This window comes from Erpetoichthys calabaricus, chromosome 11, assembly GCF_900747795.2.
Source record: "Erpetoichthys calabaricus chromosome 11, fErpCal1.3, whole genome shotgun sequence".
NCBI lineage: Eukaryota > Metazoa > Chordata > Cladistia > Polypteriformes > Polypteridae > Erpetoichthys > Erpetoichthys calabaricus.
The window spans coordinates 76,612,446-76,637,593 of record NC_041404.2 but is presented as its reverse complement, the minus strand read 5'-3'; the positions used below and the strand labels follow the sequence as shown (position 1 = coordinate 76,637,593).

General features: G+C 38.7%; 1 protein-coding gene across 3 annotated transcripts in view; it reads right to left on the bottom strand.

Annotated features, from left to right (window-relative positions):
• The window catches only part of gripap1 (GRIP1 associated protein 1), a 224,024-nt gene that overhangs the window by 52,038 nt on the left and 146,838 nt on the right, over nucleotides 1-25,148 (bottom strand). For all 3 annotated transcript variants that reach the window (XM_028813383.2, XM_028813384.2, XM_051933793.1), the window contains 2 exons: nucleotides 20,956-21,072; nucleotides 7,912-8,005 (listed from right to left, as the gene is read on the bottom strand). In XM_028813383.2, the coding sequence (XP_028669216.1) occupies nucleotides 7,912-8,005; nucleotides 20,956-21,072 (211 nt within the window). The remainder of the gene's footprint in view (nucleotides 1-7,911; nucleotides 8,006-20,955; nucleotides 21,073-25,148) is intronic.

Genomic DNA, 25,148 nt, shown 5'->3' with positions numbered 1-25,148 from the left:
TATATATATATAGCTGATTACCCAGTGGATTCGCTCACTGAGTCCAAGAGAAAAAAATAAAATGTATGTATAAAATAAGTTTAATTGCCAAATTTTTTTTTCAACAAATAAAGGGCACTTACAATAACATAGAAATCAATATAAACAACATTAACATCATTATCATATGAGAATATGAAGTAATATATAAGAAGCACATTGCATATAAATCTAAATTATTAAACAGTAAAATGTTCTTCTATAATACGCTACCGTGGCTATTCGTTTGTCTGTGCAGGATTTTAAATGACCTGTAGCTCGCAAACCGTTTCACCTATTGACTTGAAATTTGGTACACATATACTACGTCACGTCTACTATTCGCTTTCCCACACATATGAACACACACATATATATATATATATATATATATATATATATATATATATATATATATACACATACATATACACACACATACACATACATACATAGTGCGTTGCAACACGGGCTGTGATTGTTACATGGGAGGGAGAGGACAAATCACAGCTTCCCGCTTTCTAATCGGGCTTGTGATTGCTGCTTTGACGGATGGCCAGATCCCACAGTATTTCCCCTTAGGAGAGGCTTTAGGCAAGTGTAATTGAATAGCGGTGCTGCAAGTTATTTCTCTTTTTATCTTTATTTTATTTTATTGTAGAACTAGCAAAATACCCGCGCTTCGCAGCGGAGAAGTAGTGTGTTAAAGAGGTTATGTAAACATATATATACATAAACATACTGTATATACATAAATATATACATATACACATCCACATATATATACATATATCAACATATATATACACATACATATATATATATATATATATATATATATATACACACACACACATGCAGACACATATACATATATATACATATACATATTTGTATATCTACATATATATACACATATATACATATATATACATATACATATTTGTATATCTACATATATATAAACATATATACATATATATACATATTTGTATATCTACATACATACACGTATATCTATCTATGTATATATATATATATATATATATATATATATATATATATATATATACACACATACATATATATATATATATAAATATATATATATACACATACATATATATATATATATAAATATATATATATATATATATATATAAATATATATATATATATATATATATAAATATATATATATATATATATAAATATATATATATATAAAAATATATATATATATATATATAAATATATATAAATATATATATATATATATAAATATATATAAATATATATATATAAATATATATATATATATATATAAATATATATATATATATATATAAATATATATAAATATATATATATATAAATATATATATATATATATAAATATATATATAAATATATATAAATATATATATATATAAATATATATATATATAAATATATATATATATAAATATATATATATATATATATATATATATATATATATATATATATATATATATATATATATATATATATATATATATAGCTGATTACCCAGTGGATTCGCTCACTGAGTGCAAGAGAAAAAAATAAAATGTATGTATAAAATAAGTTTAATTGCCAAATTTATTTTTCCACAAATAAAGAGCACTTACAATAACATAGAAATCAATATAAACAACATTAACATCATTATCATTTGAGAATATGAAGTAATATATAAGAATGGCATTGCATATAAATATAAATTATTAAACATTAAAATGTTCTTCTATAAAACACTACCGTGGCTATTCGTTTGTCTGTGCAGGATTTTAAATCAGCTGTAGCTCGCAAACCGTTTCACCTATTGACTTGAAATTTGGTACACAGATACTACGTCACGTCTACTATTCGGTTTCCCACACATATGAACACATATATATATATATATATATATATATATACACACATACATATACACACACATACAGATATATACATATACATACATAGTGCGTTGCAACACGGGCTGTGATTGTTACATGGGAGGGAGACGACAAATCACAGCTTCCTGCTTTGTAATCGGGCTTGTGATTGCTGCTTTGACGGATGCCCAGATCCCACAGTATTTCCCCTTAGGAGAGGCGTTAGGCAAGTGTAATTGAATAGCGGTGCTGCAAGTTATTACTCTTTTTATGTTTATTTTATTTTATTGTAGAATCAACTCACAGCTGCGCGCACCAGTGCGTGCGTGGCGGATGCGTACGGCTGACATTTTCATTGTCTACCACCTTCGCTAATCATTCTTGAGGCAGATTGAAGAGTTAAGTGCCAGCTTAACTGAAAAATTAAAGAAAACATACTAAGTTTTAAAAAAAATAATTTTTAACGGGAAAAGATGCCGACGAAAGAAGAGAAGCAGCGGGACGCTAGGGTCAAGAGCTGCTCATTAAGCAGCAAGCGCATCAACCTCTGAGCAAACGAATGGTAAACGTACAGAGAAAGAGGATAAATACTATGAATGGTCATGTCAAGTGTATTCACTCTACGTTATCGTGCAGTGCGCTGTTACTGGTATTTTGATAAAAGAATCTGAATAACATATAAGAAGCGTATAAATTATTAAACAGTAAAACATTAACATTTAAGAAGTAAAGATACATTGAGTACTACTGTAGTGCTTTCGGGTATAGTACATTTTTTGTTTGCCCATTACATGCATAAATGTATAAATTTTTTGGTGTACCTACCCAAGAACACGCGACATGACCCGGCAGTTAAAAATTTATCGCTCCAGCAATTTTAACTCTGTTACAAAGTCATCTAATATGGTATTGCAAACGGCAGCGGGAGCGTTTCTATAAACTCAATTTAAATTTACTGTTTACACCGTGCTTTGAAGATGCATAGTATGCGACATGTGTTTCGCCGTAATTGTGGGCTCATCAGGAGTACACAGTCACTGCACTCCCTTACGGGAATCGATCCTCGGACGTCGAGGCGAAGCCCCTAACGTTGTGCCACGGCGTGAGGTTCGTTCATTTGACAGCATGTAGATCGGGGTAATTACATTGCAGGCATTCGTAGTCTGATTCACAATCTGATTGTATGGGTGGTTACCTACCAGGTAACGGTTGTGGTTGGTGAGCAAGTTGGCTAACATCCGCCATGTGCCGTCTTTCAGTTGCGAGAAGCAGATCATAGAATGGTTGAAACTGTTGCCCCTAACGTTGCGCCACGGCGTGTGGTTCGTTTATACCTCGTGTCTTCTCATTAAACTTTTATCTCGCGAATATGTTATTGCAATCCGCAGCGGGAGCGTTTCTATAAACTTAATTTAAACTTACGTTTTACACCGTGCTTTGTTTCCCTTATGAACATGCTTGTATGCTTAACTCGCTCCGTTCTCAATTGTTTAATTAATTTTTTGCTTTTCGCTGTTTGCGGCTGTTCCTCCATTTCCCCCTACTTCGTTCTTTTATCTTGCGAATATGTTATTGCAATCCTTAACGGGAGCGTTTCAATAAACTGATTGAAAATAGTTTTGCATTTACCTTTTTAGTAAAAGGCGAGCTTTTAAGCCTGAGAAATCACCCCGTAAATGCACACGTTTAATTGGACATGTGTTAATATGTATGGTTACACAGTATTAAAAGACAGTGAACAACGTCAGTTACCTTTGTTCCCGCGTTTGATAAAAGGTGAGCTTTTAAGCCTGAGAAATCACCCCGTAAATGCACACGTTTAATTGCACATGTGTTAATATGTATGCTTACACAGTATTAAAAGACAGTCAAAAATTAACGTCATTTACCTTCGTTCCCGCGTGTGACTCGTGCTGTAAATGTCTTCCTTGTTTTTAGTTCACGTGATTACGTAGGAGGCGTGATGACGCGATACGTGACTCCGCCTCCTCCATTACAGTGTATGGACAAAAAATATGTTCCAGTTATGACCATTACGCTTTGAATTTCGAAATGAAACCTGCCTAACTTTTGTAAGTAAGCTGTAAGGAATGAGCCTGCCAAATTTCAGCCTTCCACCTACACGGGAAGTTGGAGAATTAGTGATGAGTGAGTCAGTCAGTGAGTGAGTGAGTGAGTCAGTGAGGGCTTTGCCTTTTATTAGTATAGATATAAAAGACAGCAACACTTATAACAATGACAACACAATTACATTGACAATCATGTTAAGTTATTTTTAAAATGTTTCCTTTTTTTTTTCATAACCTCTTTAACACACTACTTCTCCGCTGCGTAGCGCGGGTATTTTGCTAGTATATATATATATATATATACACAGTAATCCCTCCTCCGTAGCGGGGGTTACGTTCCAGAGCAACCCGCGAAGTAAGAAAATCCGCGAAGTAGAAACCATATGTTTATATGGTTATTTTTATATATTTTAAGTCCTTATAAACTCTCCCACATGGTTTATAAATATTCCCCGTACAGTTATACAGCATAAACCCTTTATATTCTCTTAGTTATTAGGTAAGATTCGTTGAAATTATGTATGTAAACACAGTTTATATACTACAGTACTCAGAAACATACGTATCGTATATCATTGAGGAGTTTTATTTAATACGTAACAGTTTTAAACATATTGTAATTGAGTAGGTGATATAAAAATACGTGAAAAATCTAACATGTAAATGCTGTACATAAAACCAAAATGCTATTTTAAAGAAACTGTAGAGCGTCTCCGATATCACATTTGTTACAGCCAGGCCACCGGCAATAAATACCTACAATGCAAAAAAAAAATGCAATGCAAAAAATTGTATAAAATGTGTGCACAGTTACAATAAACGTACATACATGTACTGTACTAAGTACGTAGAAAAATAGTTTTGGGTACTCACCAACTTGTCAGATAACGATGACATTTACTGCACTGTCACAGCTGTTGTAAAGGAGCCTCTTCACGCGACTGTGTAGCAGCACCGTCGTCTTCTTCCACTGAAGGCGTACTAGGCAGTGTTTTACGTGTAAGGAACATCGTGATGGGCAGTTGCTGGCGCTGCCTTTTCATTTGTGTAAAGAGGTTCCTATACACTTCCGTGGCGCCGTCAAGAGCATTTTTAAATTGCAGAGAACGAATCATTTGCGGGTCCCATTCTTCAACGGATGTCTGCAGATCTTTTGCCATTCGTAGAATGGTCGCGAGACGCTCGAGAGTTAGGCCTGCGTCTTCCTCTGCCGGGTCGTCTTGATCTTCCTCCTCGCTCGCTGACTTGGTCATCTCGGCCAAATCTTCATCGCTGAGCAGCTCGGAGTGGGCATCGAGCAGCTCATTGATGTCATCACTGGTCATGTCGTTGAATCCCTCTCCTCCTAGCAGTTTTGCAAGCGTGACTGCCTTGTCAACCGCTGAGTCATGAATTTCTTCTGCAGAAAAGCCCTTCTTTTCGCACACAATTTTTGGCCACAATTTCTTCCAGCAAGCATTAACCGTGTCTTTCTTCATATCATTAAGGGCCTTCTGCACGTTCACCATACACGATGTGATCATGTACTTACGCCAGTACTCCTTCAGGGAAAAGTCATCGTCCGTGTCCATTGCCTCGACCATGTGTTGCAGGCTGTTCCTTGTGTACAATGACTTGAAAGCCCGGATAAATCCTTGATCCATTGGCTGAATCAGTGATGTTGTATTTGGTGGCAAGAACTCAATTTTTACACCTCGGTAGGATAGATCCAAGGGATGACCTCCAGCATTGTCCAGAAGTAAAAGGACTTTGAAATCCAGCCCTTTATCTGCCAGATAGATCTTTACTTCCGGGATGAAACATTGGTGAAACCAATCCGACGTTAGGCGTTTTGTAATCCACGCCTTCGGGTTGTGCATCCAGTACACAGGCAGCAGGTTTTTATTCTTATTTTTCAGGGCTCGGGGGTTTTTGGACTTATAAATGAGCCCAGGCTTTATCATAAAGCCCGCAGCATTGGCGCACATGACCAGTGTGATGCGATCTTTGTGCGCCTTAAACCCCGGGGCTTTTGCCTCTTCCTTCGTGATAAAAGTACGAGACGGCATCCGCTTCCAAAATAGGGCCGTCTCATCCATATTAAACACGGTTTCAGGCTGATATCCGCCTTCCTCAATAATCGTCTTGAACGTGTCGGCGACAAATTTCTCGGCTGCGGCTTTGTCTGTGGAGGCAGCCTCTCCTTGCAGGTTAACACTGGCCAAGTTGAACCTTTTCTTAAATTTTTCAAACTAGCCCTTGCTGGCAGTAAATTCACGGCTCTCGCTGGGGGATTCAGCAGAAGTTCCAGGTCGAGGGTCGTCATCGTCTGTAGCATCTCCAGCATCCGCAAACCTATCATAAAGTTGCTTGGCCTTTTGTCGGATGATATTGGTGTCCACGGGGATGTTTTTTTTCCGGCAGTCCTCGATCCAAATCCCTAACGCAGATTCCATCCGGATTACCGCCTTACTACGTCCACTTACACTTTGTTTCGCCTCCTGGTTAAATGACACTGCAGCCGTAGATCGTATGTTCTTTTCCTCCTTCTTAATATAATGAACCGTGGACTCATCGATACCGTAGTGGCGTCCTACAGCGGCGTAGCTTTTCCCTTCCTTCAACATGTCCAACAATTTCACCTTTTCAGCAATTGTTAGCATCTTCCGTTGGCGCTTTGGCACGGCCCCAGTAGCAGGAGAAGATCGCTTTGTAGACATAACGAAGAGCTTGACTACAGTACGCACAAAGCAAAACATGATGCTGAATGAGTGAGATGAGATGAGATGAGATGCCGGCTTTAAGTGAAATCGAATTTTGCGCTCCCTGTCACTGAGCCAGTCAGCACCCAGGAGCTTAACCGCATCCTCTGATTGGGTAGCTTCTTAGCCATCCGCCAATAGCGTCCCTTGTTTGAAGTCAAATGCGTCCCTTGTTTGAATTCAAATGGGCAAATCATGAGGAAGCGCACGTACTGTAGACCGCAGACATCCGCGAAGCAGTGAAAAATCCGAGATATACATTCACATATGCTTACATTTAAAATCCGCGATGGACTGAAGCCGCGGAGGAGGAAGCGCGATATAGCGAGGGATCACTGTATATATATATATATATATATATATATATATATATATATATATATATATATAGTATATATTTATATATATATGTTATATACGTTAAAATGAGTGAGTTATGCTGTGAAAGTGTTGTGTGTCGTACGTCAAGTATACAAAGACATTATCAAACTAAACATCAGTCCATGATTTAAAAAGTGAAGCTATAAAAAAGGGCTGTTTCTGGCTTTAAGAAACAAACTACTTATTTTAGTCAAATAATTGGAACCAAAAACAAAGCCACCAAATGTAGTTACAAAAAAATTTGACAAAATATTCTTTTCACATATGATCCTATGTATTTTAAAATATTGAATGACCAATAATATAAGATCCAGTTATAACGGGCTTCATAAGTACATAATATATACTTTTGAAGCCCATTATAACCGGACCAATGTTGATACTACATATAATAAAATTGGTAGAGTTATGACGGCAAGTGGAATAACATTGTAATATAGGTTCAGCACGACTCAGCTGAAAGGTTGCCGACCCCTGATATAGTGCAATGTCCTTTTTGGCCATTCAATGCTGTTCTAGATGTAGATTTGACTAAAAGGATAAAGTGTTTTTGACAGAGTAAGAAAGTGAGTTAGTAAATCAGTTAACTTTGCATTATATATTTATATAGATAGATGTAAATATTAACATCAGTATGTATTGTAAATTTTATATTTATTATTCTTTTGTTTTTGCAGTTACATTAAGTAGAAGATCACATCGATACATGCTATAACTCTTCAGGATTATAAATACTGCCAGTTATATATTATAGATTACTAATTGGGTAATACAATGAACCACTAAGACATACTGTACCTATTCTGCTTTCCATTACATAAGTTTCAATGATTGCACTCTTCTTGCAGATATCTTCAGCCATTGATGAACAGCTTACTTCTAAGTGTTTTACCTGTAATAAAAAGGCAGATCATTATTCAAACAAATGTACATTTTTGAAAGATAAACTGCATACTTATGATGTTTACAGATCCTTTAGACAATAGAGTCCACAATGTGGTTACATTACATACTCAATCACCAACTGGAACAGATTTTCAGACTTCCTTCACTTAAATTACCACATTTTACACATCTGATAGTCTCTCTTGATGGCAAAATAAATCCTCATTACAAGTTAATAAAATGCTAGAAGTCTAACACACGGGTAGGCACATGCCATAAACTCAGTGGCTTACAAAAAATCTCTGCAATGCCAACTTAGGTTGCCTGTTGCTTTAAGTTGCACCAGTTATGTTAAAAGATCTTAGTAAATTTAAGTAAATGCAAACAAAATGTTACTAGTAAAGAATAGAAAATGCCATTCCCTAAGCATGGTTTCTCTAAGTTGTTTTGCTGAGTGAACATGCACACGGTATTTAAAACAACTTCAAAATACGAATGCAGATCATTTTCCACAACAGTCAAAACTCCCCAAAACACAACTGAATGTTACAGTTAGGTCCATTAATATTTGGACAGAGACAACTTTTTTCTAATTTTGGTTCTGTACATTACCACAATGAATTTTAAATGAAACAACTCAGATGCAGTTGAAGTGCAGACTTTCAGCTTTAATTCAGTGGAGTGAACAAAACGATTGCATAAAAATGTGAGGCAACTAAAGCATTTTTTTAACACAATCCCTTCATTTTAGGGGCTCAAAAGTAATTGGACAATTGACTCAAAGACTATTTCATGGGTAGGTGTGGGCAAGTCCGTCGTTATGTTATTATCAATTAAGCAGACAAAAGGCCTGAAGTTGATTTGAGGTGTGGTGCTTGCATGTGGAAGATTTTGCTGTGAACAGACAACATACGGTCAAAGAAGCTCTCCATGCAGTTGAAATAAGCCATCCTTAAGCTGCGAAAACAGAAAAAACCCATCCGAGAAATTGCTACAATATTAAGAGTGGCAAAATCTACAGTTTGGTACATCCTGAGAAAGAAAGCACTGGTGAACTCAGCAACGCAAAAAGACCTGGACGTCCACGGAAGACAACAGAGGTGGATGATCGCAGAATCATTTCCATGGTGAAGAGAAATCCCTTCACAACAGCCAGCCAAGTGAACAACACTCTCCAGGGGGTAGGTGTATCGATATCTAAGTCTACCATAAAGTGAAAACTGCATGAAAGTAAATACAGAGGGTGCACTGCAAGGTGCAAGCCGCTCATAAGCCTCAAGAATAGAAAGGCTAGATTGGACTTTGCTAAAGAACATCTAAAAAAGCCAGCATAGTTCTGGAAAACATTTTTTGGACAGATGAAACCAAGATCAACCTCTACCAGAATGATGGCAAGAAAAAAGTATGGAGAAGGCGTGGAACAGCTCATTATCCAAAGCATACCACATCATCTGTAAAACATGGTGGAGGCAGTGTGATGGCTTGGGGATACATGGCTGCCACTGGCACACTAGTGTTTATTGATGATGTGACACAGGACAGAAGCAGCCGAATGAATTCTGAGGTGTTCAGAGACATACTGTCTGTTCAAATCCAGGTAAATGCAGTCAAATTGATTGGGCAGCGTTTCATGATACAGATGGACAATGACCCAAAACATACAGCCAAAGCAACTCAGGAGTTTATTAAAGCAAAGAAGTGGAAAATTCTTGAATGGCCAAGTCATTCACCTGATCTTAACCCAATTGAGCATGTATTTCACTTGTTGAAGACTAAACTTCAGACAGAAAGGCCTACAAACAAACAAACCAACTGAAAGCCGCTGCAGTAAAGGCCTGGCAGAGCATTAAAAAGGAGGAAACCCAGCATCTGGTGATGTCCATGAGTTCAAGACTTCAGGCTGTCATTGCCAGCAAAGGGTTTTCAACCAAGTATTAGAAATTAACATTTTATTTCCAGTTATTTAATTTGTCCAATTACTTTTGAGCCCCTGAAATGAAGGGATTGTGTTAAAAAAAATGCTTTAGTTGCCTCACATTTTTATGCAATCGTTTTGTTCACCCCACTGAATTAAAGCTGAAAGTCTGCACTTCAACTGCATCTGAGTTGTTTCATTTAAAATTCATTGTGGTAATGTACAGAACCAAAATTAGAAAAAAGTTGTCTCTGTCCAAATATTTATGGACCTAACTGTATGTCTAGTCCATAAGTCCAAGTTTTCTCACTTTAAGACTATCAATGCAGGGTCTAGGGATGTAAAACCTGCCTGGGTTATATACCAATTAAAAACGTAAGTTTGGCAACATATATACAAAAATACAGAATAACCCTTTTAGTCCTTTGTTTTGTCTCACAAAAGTGTGACATTTTAGCCACTTCCAGTTCAGACCATTAATGAGTGTTTAGTTTTGTCTTTGTGGCAAACTTTGCTGTGTTATACTCTTCCAAAAACACAGTTAAAACTCGAAACTTTGGTCTACTTAGTAAGACATAAAACCAAAAACAAAGCAAAAGATATTGAAATGTTAGTATCGGGTAAAACATTCCTGGTTGATGATCATACTCTTCTCTTATTGGGTAATGATCTGCATAGCATATAAAATTGTAGCAGTGCTACCAATGGAAGAACTCCATTTACCAGCAGCCCCAAAGGGGATTGTCCTCATTGGATGTCTGCTACAGGCACAGGGGCTGCTGGGGAGGACAAGAAAGGCCAGCAGGAAACTTGAAGAGACAAGCGAAGCAGCAAAAGGAGATCTGTGTTTCTGTGTAGCCCATGTGTCCCATCCAAAATAACCACTGTGAAGTCATTTGTACCCTGGATCGTTTCTCGCAAGGATGAATGGACTGTCTCGTACCTGCCTGTCATGTGAATAGTGGTGGATTAGTCGTTGTGAGTCTTCAGAGGGAACACTCCCACAAATCTCACCCCTCAGGAATAACGGTAGGACTATTTAATTAATTTATTACCAAAGCTGTTCCCGGGAACGACATTGTCATCTTTACTCCATACCATTTCATCTGTTTCTTCCGCACTGGAACTGTGATAAGGACATTGTTGCAAGTGTTTATTATTGTGGTTGACTGTTGTGTTAATATTTCCATCCATCCATCTTTCAACCCGCTAAATCCTAATTACAGGGTCACGGGGGTCTGCTGGAGCCAATCCCAGCCAGCACAGGGCGTTAGGCAGGAACCAATCCTGGGCAGGGCGCCAACCCACTGCAGGACACACACGCACACCCACACACCAAGCACACAGTAGGGACAATTTAGAACCGCCAATCCACCTAACCTGCATGTCTTTGGACTGTGGGAGGAAACCAGAGCACCCGGAGGAAACCAACGCAGACACTGGGAGAACATGCAAACTCCACGCAGGGAGGACCTGGGAAGTGAACCCGGGTCTCCTTACTGCGAGGCAGCAGCACTACCACTGCGCCACCGTGCCGCCCTGTGTTAATATTTGTATCAGAGAAATCGGTTCATGCTTTTGTTTTCAGTCGGCTAGATTACTGTAACGCACTCCTCTCAGGACTACCCAAAAAAGACATCAATTGCAACTAGTACAGAATGCAGCTGCCAGAATCTTAACTAGGAAAAGAAAATCCGTGCACACCTCTCCAGTTTAGATGTCACTACATTGGTTTAGAATTTACTTTAAAATACTGCTTATGGTTTACAAAGCCTTAAACAATCTCGTTCCATCCGATATTTCAGAATGTCTTTCACCTTACACTCCAAATCATAACCTTAGATCTTCAAATGAGTGTCTGCTTGTTATTCCAACAGCTAAACTCAAAAGAAGTGGTGAGGCAGGCTTCTGCTGTTATGCTATCTGGAATAGCTTGCCAATAGGAATTTGCCAGGCTAATACAGTGAAGCACTTTGAAAAAAAAACTGCTAAAAACACATTACTTTAACATATGGGTTTCTCAAAGCTTTGTTTTAGTTTAATCCTGATGCTCCGTATATATTCAATTAATAACATTATCATTCAAGGTGGCTTCAAAATCCGTACTAACCCCTACTTTCTCTGCTGTTCTTTTTCCGGTTTTCTGTGGTGGTGATCTGCGCCACCACCACTTAATCAAAGCACCGTGATGTCCCTACATTGATGGATTAAAGGCCAGAAGTCCACATGACCATCATCATCAAGTTCTTCCATGTGGACCCTGAATACAATGAGGACTGATTGAGGTCATTTATGTTAGGTAGAATGCCTAGAGAGGGCTGGGTGTCTGGAGTTTTTTTGGGTTTTTTTTTCTGTCCCTCCCTGGCCTTCGGACCTTACTTTTATTCTATGTTAATTAGTGTTGCCTGATTTTATTTTCTTATAAATTTTGTCTTTTTTCTCTTTCTTCATCCTGTAAAGCACTTTGAACTACATCATTTGTATGAAAATGTGCTATATAAATAAATGTTGTTGTGTCGCCGAAGGGGAGGGCTGTCTGATTTTTGTGGTTGTTAATTGATTTTAACACAATATATTTCACACATTAGCTTGATTAGTATCTCTGTCTGTGAGTGTGTGTGGGTCAGGCCAAAGCTGGGTGCGTTTCTGGAATCCCCACCGTAAAAATAAATAAATAACCATCCTATCAACGGTGTGAATCTGAGCGGCACCGGACCGCTACAAAGTGGACTGTAGCTGGGATCCAATAAATGATCCATATATTATATTACTGAAAGGTCCAGATAAAAGTCTGTCCAGAAAGAATGCTACTGTCATCTAGGAATTATGGGCAAATGGCTGGACACTGAAGTAGATGTGCTAATCACAAATGTTAATATAAGGGTACACAAGATCTCCTTAAAATGGTTGTGTATGGTGAAATTACCCATTGCAAGCAATGGAAGTAGCCAGCTATTCTGGATATATGCTGTTCAGGCATATGCTGTTCTGATGGTGTATCATTCAAGTTTGTTGGTTGGATGGATGATACAATTTATTCATTGTCTCCATGTAATAATACAACTTCATTTCACAGGAATTCAGGCTGTTCTGCCCAGTGACAATCTAGACAGAGTCAACAATAAGAAGTGGTCAATAGCAGAGATGCTACTGAATGCAGTGAATAGAGTCCAGCATCTGAAAGCAATTGCTGCATTGTTCATAAATGTACAAATTCTTAGTTATTAAATGAAACCTTAACTACAATCATCAAAGCTACATTTTTGCTATTTCTGCTTGTGTGCCAGGCAGCAACCGCCCTAATAAGTCAACCTGGCCACGTAGTATAAACACCACCAATGATTTGGATTTGCCCCTACTAATTCATTCAATGGTTAATACAATTAACAAACACATCCTCTAGGCATTTCTAGTGTGCCTTAATAGCAGGATGGTGAACCAGATTTTGAACCTTTATGTGGCTGTCGTGAGGACCACTAATATGCACATTTAATAATTTAAATACCTGGCCTTGCTTATTGTTTTCCAATAGCAGTTGTCATACATCATTGATCACTGTTTCTAAGTGCACTTTTTTAATGTTGAATTTATTTATTTAGATTTCAAAGGTTAAAACAATATTACCATTTATGTCTATTAATCTCTCTAATTTGTGCAGTATGCAATTCTGTAAAGATGATCTTGAATCTAGATGGGGATGATAGCCAGTAAAACGTGATCTAAAAATGTATGAAAAAGCGCATAGAATTCAATTATCTTACAATAGCGTGGCAAGTTGTTTATTCTATTTAAAGCAAGGTTTTAAGTTGTAGATTTAGTGTAGAATAGCATTAGAGTTCAATAGCAAATGAAAAATAGTGTAATTCCATGCAGGAAAAAAGTGTCAAAGTTGTAAACGCAACACTTAAGTTGACAAGTTTGTTTCAGGTTCTTATCACCCACAAAGTTGACTCTTCTTTCAAAACAAACAAGGTTTACTATAATTAATGTTATTTAGCATTTAACAATTATTATCATTTTCATTTGTCATAAATAGAGTGGGTCACAATGGCAACAAACCAAGCTGAACTGCCAAGGCTATTCTATGTCCAGCAACTTTTTCCAGTACATATCAGCTAAAAAATATTTCTTAATGATATGCAACAATTTTTCTTACCTGCATTAAAACAGCTATAATTTTTTTTTAACATAAAATGAACTAATGCCAATCATGTGTGTCTCATTTTAAATAGTGAACGCAGCATTTGTCTTTAAGTCTTTTACATAAAGTGCTAATACTGACATTTGCTAAAGCAAATTATTGAGAAGCTGCTCAAATGAAATACCTTTTTTTACCTCTTATTTTGTTTTTGATCAGACAGTGAAGTGTGTATTGGAATGCTTCTCTCTGTTTTAGCCATAAATACAGAACAAGTGCTAAACAAAAGGGTAAAGAAAAAGCTTCATCTTCACTGTCACACCTAAGACAGCAGCCCTGGCAGAGGCAAACACTGAATTCTATACAGCAATAGATGCATAGGCTTCTGTTGCAAAAGCTCTGTCAAGTGTGCCTGCCATTATGCTGTCTTCATTGCCAAGGTGTTATTATGGATCATTGGCTGAAACCCAAGACATTGAAATGCAAATCTATAAACTCTGGATTTTAATGTTATTGTTCACAAACACGTAACAGTCTTAAGTGTGCATAATCCACTGCTGGGCTGTGAGGGATCAGCCCATAAGGTGCAAGGCAGGAATTAATCTTGGGAGAAGATGACAGTTCATCACAGAGTCCATTGAAACACACATCCACATGGTGAACGTTTAGTATTTGAGTGGGGAAAACAAAAAAAAAAAAGTTTCTTTTTTTTTTTAATACAGGTATATATATATATATATATATATATATATATATAAACCCTCACAAGCAGGGCAGAACGGTGACGCAGTAAGGAGACCTGGGTTCGCTTCCCGGGTCCTCCCTGCGTGGAATTTGTCTGTTCTCCCCGTGACTGCATGAGTTTCCTCCAGGTGCTCCGGTTTCCTCCCACAGTCCAAAGACATGCAGGTTAGGTGCATTGGCGATCCTAAATTGTCCCTGGTGTGTGCTTGGTGTATACCCTGCGGTGGGCTGGCGCCCTGCCCAGGATTTGCTCCTGTCTTGCGCCCTGTGCTGGATGGGATTGGCTGCAGCAGACCCCCCGTGACCCTGTGTTAGGATATAGCGGGTTGGAAAATGACTGACTGACTGACCCTCACAAGCAAAGGGAGAATAAGCATACACTACACAGATGGGACCAGAAGCAGGAACTCAAGATACTGTGTCCATGAGTCAATCTCGCATTACAAAAATTAACTGTATTCTGCCTCCTTATAATGTGTGAATAATATCAATAATGCATAGTTAATTGAAAGTGTAACTCTCTCATGCCTGTTCTTTTGCTCTACGTAATTGCCTGAGATTAAAAGGTAAAAGGGAAGTGGAGAGGATGTCCTGAACTGCAGTACCTGACAAGAGTAGTAAGTGTGAGGGATTGCAGGAATTTTGTTAAAAGTTGACATTATAAAGGGTATACAGTGAAAAAAAAAAGGGTTTCATAGTATTACATGATGTCATAGTAGTAGTATCCATATTACTAAACGAGAATGGTAAACCAGATATGGACGCAGGGACCTGCCCGTGGATGCAAAAGACATAGTGCGCAGGCGCCACACAAAGCCCCCCCTCCAATGAGAATGGTAAACCGGATATGCCCATAGCACACAAAAAAAAAGGAGTCAGACGCAGGCACCACACACAGCCCATAGCACACAAAAAAGAGGAATCACACCCACGCCCCAGAGTGAAATGGGACAGACTACGGAGTACACACACTAACATAAATAAGAAATGAGACACAAAGCCCTCCTCCACAGGAAAAGCCACCCTCCACTAACAGAAAAAAGAAATGAGGCAACGCATAAGAAATTATGCAACGCGCCCATAGCACACAAAAAAAAGGAGTCACACGCAGGCGCCACACAAAGCCCCAGAGTGAAACGGGACAGACTACGGAGTACACACACTAACATAAATAAGAATTGAGACACAAAGCCCCCCTCCACTAACAGAAATAAGAAATGAGACAACGCGCCCATAGCACACAAAAAAGAGGAGTCAGACGCAGGCGCCACTCAAAGCCCATAGCACACAAAAAGGAGGAGTCACACACACGACCCAGAGTGAAACGGGACAGACTATGGAGTCCACACGGTGTCAACCATCAAGCCCGAGATTACAGCGCCCAAACCCAATGTAAAACGGGACAGAATACGGAGTCGAGAAAGGTTCACAAATCAAACGCAACATGATATGCCACCCCAGAGTAAAACGGGACAGATTTCGGAGTCCAGAAAGGGTCACAAATCAATTGGAGTACGGAAAGCGCCAGACAGTATGCAAACACACTACACATGCATTATCCACGCACCTCTAATAACCCGCAAGCAAAAACACGATATAGTACAGAAACCCCACAAATACGGACTCCACAACATATTTGAATCACATTACAGTAATACAATCACACAAACAACAGGACTCAGGGCCCCACCGCAGAGTAGAACGGGACAGAATACGGAGTTAAGAAAGGTTCACAAATCAAACCCGACATGATACACCACCCCAAAGCAAAACGGGACAGACTACGGAGTCCAGAAAGGGTCACAAATCAATTGGAGTACGGAAAGCGCCAGACAGTATGCAAACACACTACACATGCATTATCCACGCACCTCTAATAACCCGCAAGCAAAAACACGATATAGTACAGAAACCCCACAAATACGGACTCCACAACATATTTGAATCACATTACAGTAATACAATCACACAAACAACAGGACTCAGGGCCCCACCCCAGAGTAGAACGGGACAGAATACGGAGTTAAGAAAGGTTCACAAATCAAACCCGACATGATACACCACCCCAAAGCAAAACGGGACAGACTACGGAGTCCAGAAAGGGTCACAAATCAATTGGAGTACGGAAAGCGCCAGACAGTATGCAAACACACTACACATGCATGATCCACGCACCTCTAATAACCCGCAAGCAAAAACACGATATACTACAGAAACCATACAAATTCGGACCCCACAACATATTTGAATCACATTACAGTGATACAATATTTACAGTGCAACCACACAAGACACAGGCACAACACCTGATGGGCAATAAGAATAAACGAACACTCCGTATTAAAGGTTCGTCATCCTCACACGTGAAGACTATATTGCATAACTTAATCATCACATTACAGTCATACATTTTTAACAATTCAACCACAGAAAACGATACATATTAACAATAAGTGCAATCCATTATCTATGTTACTAACGCTAAACAGGAAGAACTAATGTAATTGCGCTCACGCCTCCAAAACAATAGACCAGATAACACTGTTAACGCGACGGGCTATATTATGTCCAAAGAATATTGATGTGGATCACATAATTAACCAAGTCATTGCATTACTACTTGGAGAAAGCCACCTCTTTCTAAGTACTGACAAAATTGATTCTGCAGACGACATTGAACATCTTAATTTCCCTTTACAATATCTGCACACTATTAACCCAGCCGGATTGCCACAACACAATCTTAACCTTAAAATCGGAACAATTGTCATGCTATTAAAAAACGTTAATACTAAACAGGGTTTATGCAACGGTACACATTTTGTCATCAACACCATGTCAAACAATGTTATTGAAGCAAAAATACTTACAGGATCACATACTGAAAATACTGTTTTAATTCCTAGAATTCACCTTACAAGTTCTGCCCTTCAATTGCCATTTACACTTGGGCGACGCCAATTTCCCAGTAAACCTGCATTTGCCATGACAATCAACAAATCCCAAGCACAGACCATGGACAAATTTGATATATACCTCTCTGAGCACGTATTTGGACATGGACAACTTTATGTAACCTTCTCATGAGTTCGGCGTTCATCTGACATTAAACTTAAAATTATAAATACTCCAATACCAAGAAAAAATCATTCAAGGACAACAAACCATCTTTACTACAAATATTGTATATAAAGAGATATTCCAATAAATCTTTGTGATTTGCCATACAATGCGTTCTTTATTTCCTATCCACCGTCTGAAACTGCGTAGGCAAAACAGGCACGGGTTCAAACCGAACGAGCTCAACTGACGGATATACGCCTACAACGCGCGTCTCAAACCGCAGAAGCAGGGCAAGCACGGGTTCAAAACAACGCAAGCTCCTACAACGCGCGTCTGAAACTACAGCTGACCAGCGGGCACGGGTTCAAAACACCGGGGGTAGGCGAGCGAAGCGAGCAGTGGGCGGAGCCCCCTTGTATAATAACATTCTAATCTATTTATTCCCTCTCCTGATCTATTCCTTTCAAAAATAACACCTCCTGTTCAGTTATGAACTGCAGTTATTTTGGCTCTAAACAAGAAAGAAACATGGAGAGAAATTCCAAGGGAACATCTGATTTTATTCACTTCTAAAATTAATCTCTTCAATAGATTATCACATGAAAGAATTTTTTTTATACATAATCTGAAATGTGGCTGGTTAATAGTAGAATTACCAAAGCATACGAAAAAACTTGTAAACCGTCCCACCTTAAATCCCTTTGCACCTCTCCATCAGCGTCTTTTGTCTTGTAAATGTGTCGATCAAGACAAGCAGCAAGCAGCCTGCTAAACCATTCCCCCCACCACCGCAGAAAGGGTAAGAAGTTCTCCCAGTTCAAGCCTTGATTATCTTAGCGTGAAATGCTGGAGTTTTAGAGGGGAAATAATAGATTGTTATTGCGAATACATATATTTCATGTGTGTTCCATGTCTACAACAATCTATGTAAACATATCGTTAAAACAGAAACTTTTTCATGTTTTAGTAATAAACAACAAAATGCTTCTTATTGTTAATATTATACAATAAAAACATTTGATTTGCTGGTGTAAATTTATAGTACTTGTAAAAGATAGCTTCCCCCCCCCCCCCCCCCCTTTATTCTCTCAGTCACAATCATAAAACAACCCCCCTTCCCAGATCAGACGCTGTTAAGTTTTTATTTGATCTGGAGGGATAAAAGCTGACACACAAATGCTGATGAATCTGCCTTCTTGCCTTCATTTACAATGCAACAGGTACACAGGTCATAAATGTAGGAAGGAGAATAAAAGTCCCAGAGAATAAAAGTGGGAAAAAAAAAAAAACTTTTAAAGGAACTATAAATTTACACTGGCTGTTACACGTACAAATCAAATGTATGTTTTTATTGTAAGAGCAGCTCACTACTCAAAATGGTATATTTGCGAGACATCGATCCCGCGGCCCTTTGATTACAAGTCAGCAGTTCTTACCATTGCACTAACGAAGCGGTTGTATTGCACTTGCACCTTTTGTAAAAGTGTTTATTTGATATTTGGACTTCAGCCTTCACACATTATACAATTGACGTTGATATTTTGTCATTTATTACTAAAACATGAAAAACGTTTCTGTTTTAACAATGTGTTTACATAGATTGGAATAGTATGTTCCGTGTCTACAACAAATAACAATCTATTATTTCCCCTCTAAAACTCCAGCACTTCACTCCAAGATAATCAAGGCTTGAACTGGGAGAACTTCTTGCCTTTTCTGCGGTGGTGGGGGGAATGGTATAGCAGGCTGCTTGCTGCTTTTCTGTAGGCTTTGGTAATTCTAGTATTAAATTTTAACAAACACAGTTGCAACGCATAAAAAAATTATCATGCAACTGAGGCAAATCTTTTTTTGGTTCGTTTTTCATGTAAACTTACTTGCCACAAGATCTTAGTAAACTTGAAAACAGGACCGCTTTTATCATCCTAATTACAACCTTTTAATCAAAGAGAGAGAGAGAGAGAGAGAGAGAGAGAGAGAGAGAGAGAGAGAGAGAGAGAGAGAGAGAGAGAGAGAGAGGTCAGGAGCATGCGCTGATTTTACAGTATGTTGCTGCACCTACCACCTGACAAACCATCTGGATTAGGCCCAAGTGCAGCTGTGCAACAGGTGACACCCTCAGCACCACATGGCAACAGTGTGAGTTTATTTATTTATTTATTCAAACGGTGTCTAGAGCGCCAATCCTACCGCCAACCTCCACATTTTCATTGCAAGTTGGAGGACCTGCTTGTAGTGCTGGATGCAGATTAATGTCATACCCAGGACGAAACAATTGCAACTTAAGGGTCTTGTTCAAGGGCCCAATGGAGTAGAGTTACTCCTGGTGTTTACGAAATTTGGACAGATTCCGATTGCTGGTGCAGAGCTTGCCAGTGAATCTTAAAAAGAAAAGTTATTACATCATGAATCAGCATAAAACTGTGACCACTAGCATTTGTAATTAATTCTTCACACCGAAGGAGACATGTGAGAAGGTGTAAGTGGCTATTCTAATGACTATTTTTGGAATTGATAATGTTGAACATTTGGATGGTGGATTCTTGACTCAGTAATTATTTTCTTTCCAGTTTTGTTAATTTATTTTGGTTCTCTTATTCTTTTAATTATTATTATTGGGTATTATGTTCTGATTTTGAGTTTTAAATATTTATCATTAAATTCATTTAATAATGAAGTCTTTAAAATTAAAATTATTGACATTTTGTATAGCTTGAACTTCCTGTTTGGTAACAGAATCACAATAGAATTATTTAAAGATCACAAAGCAGGTCCTCGTTTGCAGTCAATGAACGTATAGACGGTGTTAAAAATTTGAAATTATAGGTGTACTGCAACAGGGCCAGCCAGATTCACAACAAGAGAAAGATCTTATATGCAGTGTGTAGGTGTTTTACTTTACACAATAGTATGTTATCTATCCACTTCTGTAGCATGTGAGTTAAGAAAATTAAGAATCTGTTTAAGTAAATACACTTAACTACACCTCTGCAGAACACAAAGTAATGAAAGTGTGGTTGAGTGTGCCAAAATATAAGAAAAAGAAGACAACAAAATGCTAGTATGTGCAATCAACAAAACTGGTAGCAGACTTTACCTTCTCTTCAAGCATCCATTTTTCCTGCTGGACTTCAGCCAAACGCTGGAACAGCTCACTAATCTCATCATCAGAGAGATCTGCTGGTCGTTGTGACTGGGGGCTGCTGGTGTTAGACTGAAACAAAATAGTTTATCTTAAACAATAAAAAGTCTCCAGAGTCTGTCAAAACATATAAAAAGCATGGCTCATTCACACTGAATTCATTAAGGCAATACAATTCTTTCATTCAATAAGATAAAAATAAGAATTACACATACCATGATTATTAAATGTAAACCTACAGAACGCAAGTTGACTTTGGTATTCAGCTTCTAAGATGTAAAATAGTTTCCACAAAATAAATTTTCATCATCATGTCTAAACAGATTTCATGTTTCATATAATCCTCTTTAATAAAATCCCTTTGTGCGTCCAGGTGTCCGTGTGTGTGTGTCTTCTGGTGAAGTGCGCATGCGCGGGGCACGGTGTGATTCGCGATATTACTGTCAAAGAAAGTTACAGGCGTTTTATGGAAATTCAAACCAGTATTACTGCAAGAGGAAATTAAAGGTACACAATACAGTGACGCATATTACAGCCACATACAAGCCAGTATTACTGTCAGAGGAGATTAAAGGCATATTACCGACGTGCACGCCTGTATTACCGCCAGAGAAAATTAGAGGTATATTACGGACGTACAAGCCAGCGGACATACAAGACAGTATTACTGTCACAGAAAATTAAAGACACACAATACACGGCGGCAGCCCACGAAGAACGGTCAGCTCAGCAAGTAAACATCAACAAAAGAAAGGCTGAAAGAAAGAAAAATACGACCAACAAAAAGAATGAGGTCAAAGTCCCTTGCCATTTAATATAGACTGTTCCTACTAATGTTTATGCACTACTGTTCTCGCGCCCGTTATTGTAACGGGCTAAATGACTAGTTGGTAACATAAAAAACTGCTGTAACATAATTTATAAGAATTTTGAAAATTGTCATTTACTACTTTGACAATGACCAGCCACTCCCAACAAACTAATCAACTATTACAAAACTATTATAGGCAACACTTATTATGATTACTTCTCTATTCATCTTAGTGTACAGTAATCAGATGACTTGGTATGTACTACTCATTCATTGATTGTGAGGAAATCAAAAGGTTATTACAGTCTCTGCATGCTTAATTAATAACATCATTAATACATGCTCACCAAATTCCAAACTTTGGACAGTTCTTTAAGTGAATATGATTTTTATTTTTAAATTTATGTAAAAAATAATTGTGTTTCCACTGTATGATTTAGGCAGGTTAATATTCTTCAAGTTTAATATTTCGATGTGCCAGTAATATAGCGTAATTACCAAACTGTTCATAATGATGTAAAGTCACATCGAGCGCATCTCAACACAGAGATGTTATTCAGTATGGCATTTTTTGTGATTCCAAAAATAGTTTTTGTTGATTAACAGAAAATCTTATTCTGATAAGGTTGACGTGAGAGCAATTACCCTCCCATACACTATATGGGCAATTGTATGTGTACACCACTCCAGCTTAGGTTCAGGTGTTTCAGCCAAACTCATTGGTAACAGGTGCATAAAATCAAGCACATTGTCATGCAATCACTATTGACAAAGATTTGTAGTAGAATGGGCAATACTGAAGAGCAGTGAATACTGAGAGCAGTGAATTTAAATGTGGCACTGTTTGCCTGGGATTCCCGGACATTTTTCATTCCCGGGGATGAAACTGCTGTAATTCCCGGGAAAACAGGAACGGCCAAGCTTGCATATATAGCGTGTAAAAGTGTAAAAATCGATCAAGAAATAACAGAGTTATAGTTGAAAATAATTAAGTGGCACGGTTTTTTGGCCCACAGTGCAGTGTGTCGCCGATTAATTCAGTCAACAACGGACCAGCAGCAGTCAGTCTCCCGGCTGACTGAGCACAGTGGACTAGGAGGAGTCTGCACTCTGCAGCTTACGAATGCGGGGACGGGGCAGAGTTCATTGATGTCTATGCTGTTGACAGCTTTGAACAGGAACCTGAAATTGCAATGCGTCAGTCTGTTGCATCCGCATTATCTGTGCTAAGAAACTTGCCATCACAGAATGATGACAAGAAACTGGATGCATCAGTAAAAGCTGAAATGCCAGTGTTTCAGAGCAACGGCAAGCGCGGGCATTGTTTAGAACAAGTGTATCAGCATCTGATGACTGTGCCACCTACTTCAGTGGAGGCAGGGCGTGCTTTCTCAGCGGCTGGTGTACTCTGCACGAAGGTGCACTCTCGCCTGGACAACCGCACGCTCGACACATTGTGCTTTGTACTCTCTTATTACTGCAACTAACTAGATACATGTACTTATATGACAGCATGAATGGCTTGTAGTTAAGGTTAGTCTTTTATTAGTGTCAACATATTGCAGTAGTTTTATTAAAAACAAGTGTTGCTCGATGTAAAACCGTTCACATGTGAGATGCTCGTGCCCTGTGTCATTCCCGGGAATGACATGTGGGATTCCCGAATTCCCGGGAATGGATAAACCCGTCCAGGAATTGATTCCCTAGCACTGTTATAGGATGACAGCTTTGCCACAAGTCTGCCCTGCTAGATCTGCCTCAGTCAACTGCAATTGCTACTATAATGATGTGGAAATGCAAAGGAGCAACAAGGTCACTCAAACTGACAGAATGGGGCTTCTGAGTACCGAAGTGCAAAAGTGTGTAAAACTCATCTATTCTATGTTGCATCACTCATAACAGAGTCCTTCCAGGGAGTCTCTTGAACCCGTTACCATCTGTAATGTACCTGAGGAATGAGCTAGCGAATGAGGACACAACACACAAAGCACGGGGTAGGTGTGAAAATGAACAGTGCTTTTATTAAAAATCTTAAACCGAAGTGTACGAAACAGTGCAGTGCTTCAAAAGTCAATAAAGAAATAAATAATTAATAAAAACAGTGTCCAGTTGAGGTTAAAAACAATCAAATAAATAAATCCATTAAAACAGAGGTTAAAAAGACAATGCAGGAAGCTGTCCTTTTAACAACCTTTGAGCTCTGGTGCAACTCTATTATCCTAGCATCTCCTACCTTTACCCTGACTGGACCTTGCAGAAGGAGAAGACACTAAATCAACAGGTACAGCCATCATTCTTAAAACGGTAGGCCCAGGTGCCTGTTGCTCCATGACTCAATTGCAAGGCTCCCCACCAGGACCCAGGCTCGGGTCCTTGCTGTCCATAGCTCACAGTATGGCTCCCAATCCGAGCCTCTCTGACTCCCACTGCCTTCTCAGACTTCCGTGGAGAGTCGCTCTCACTCCTGATCACTCCAGTTCCCCGAGATGAATGACTTCAGCAGCCCCGAGTATCAGCCGTACGCTCTCCTCCTGGGGCCCTCCTCACAGTTGTTTGCATACTCTCTGCCTCACTATTGGACCGTCTGATGGACAAATTTGGGTTTAGCAGATGCCAGGAGAATGATGCTTTTTGGATTGCACAGTGCCTACTGTAAAGATTGGTGGAGGAAGGATAATTGTCTGGGGCTGTTTTTCTGGCCTTGGGCTAAACCTTTTGGTTCCAGTGAACGGTACAATTTATGCTACAGCATTCAAAGTCATTTTAGACAATTGTGTGCTTCCAGCTTTATGACAACTGTCTGGGAAAGGACCCTTTCTGATCCAGCATGAATGTGCTTCTTTTTTTGCCCAAAGCCATGTCCATAAAGACATGGTTTGATGAGTTTGGCCACTCCAATCTCAAGTGGCCTGCAGAGAACTCTGACCTCAATCCTACTGAACACTTTTTGGGATGAAATGGGACACTGATTGTGAGCTAGATCTTCTAGTCCAACATCCGGACCTGATCTCACAAATGAACTTTTGACTGAATGGGCACAAATTCCCACAGACACACGCCAAAATCTAGCGGAAAGCCTTTCAAGAAGAGTAAAGGCTGTTATAGCTGCAAATGGAGGACAAATCCACTTCATTGCCCACGGTTTTAGAACTGGATGTCCAACAAGCTCATAAAAGTTATGGTTAGGTGTCCACAAACATTTGGCTATATGGTGTATGACCCAAGGAAACAGGCACCTGACAACAGTGCTCATAACTGGGATACATTTTGTATAATCGATTGTTTTTCAACTGTTTATCGTGGGGGTGACCGTCTTAGCAATCAGGCCCAAATGCAC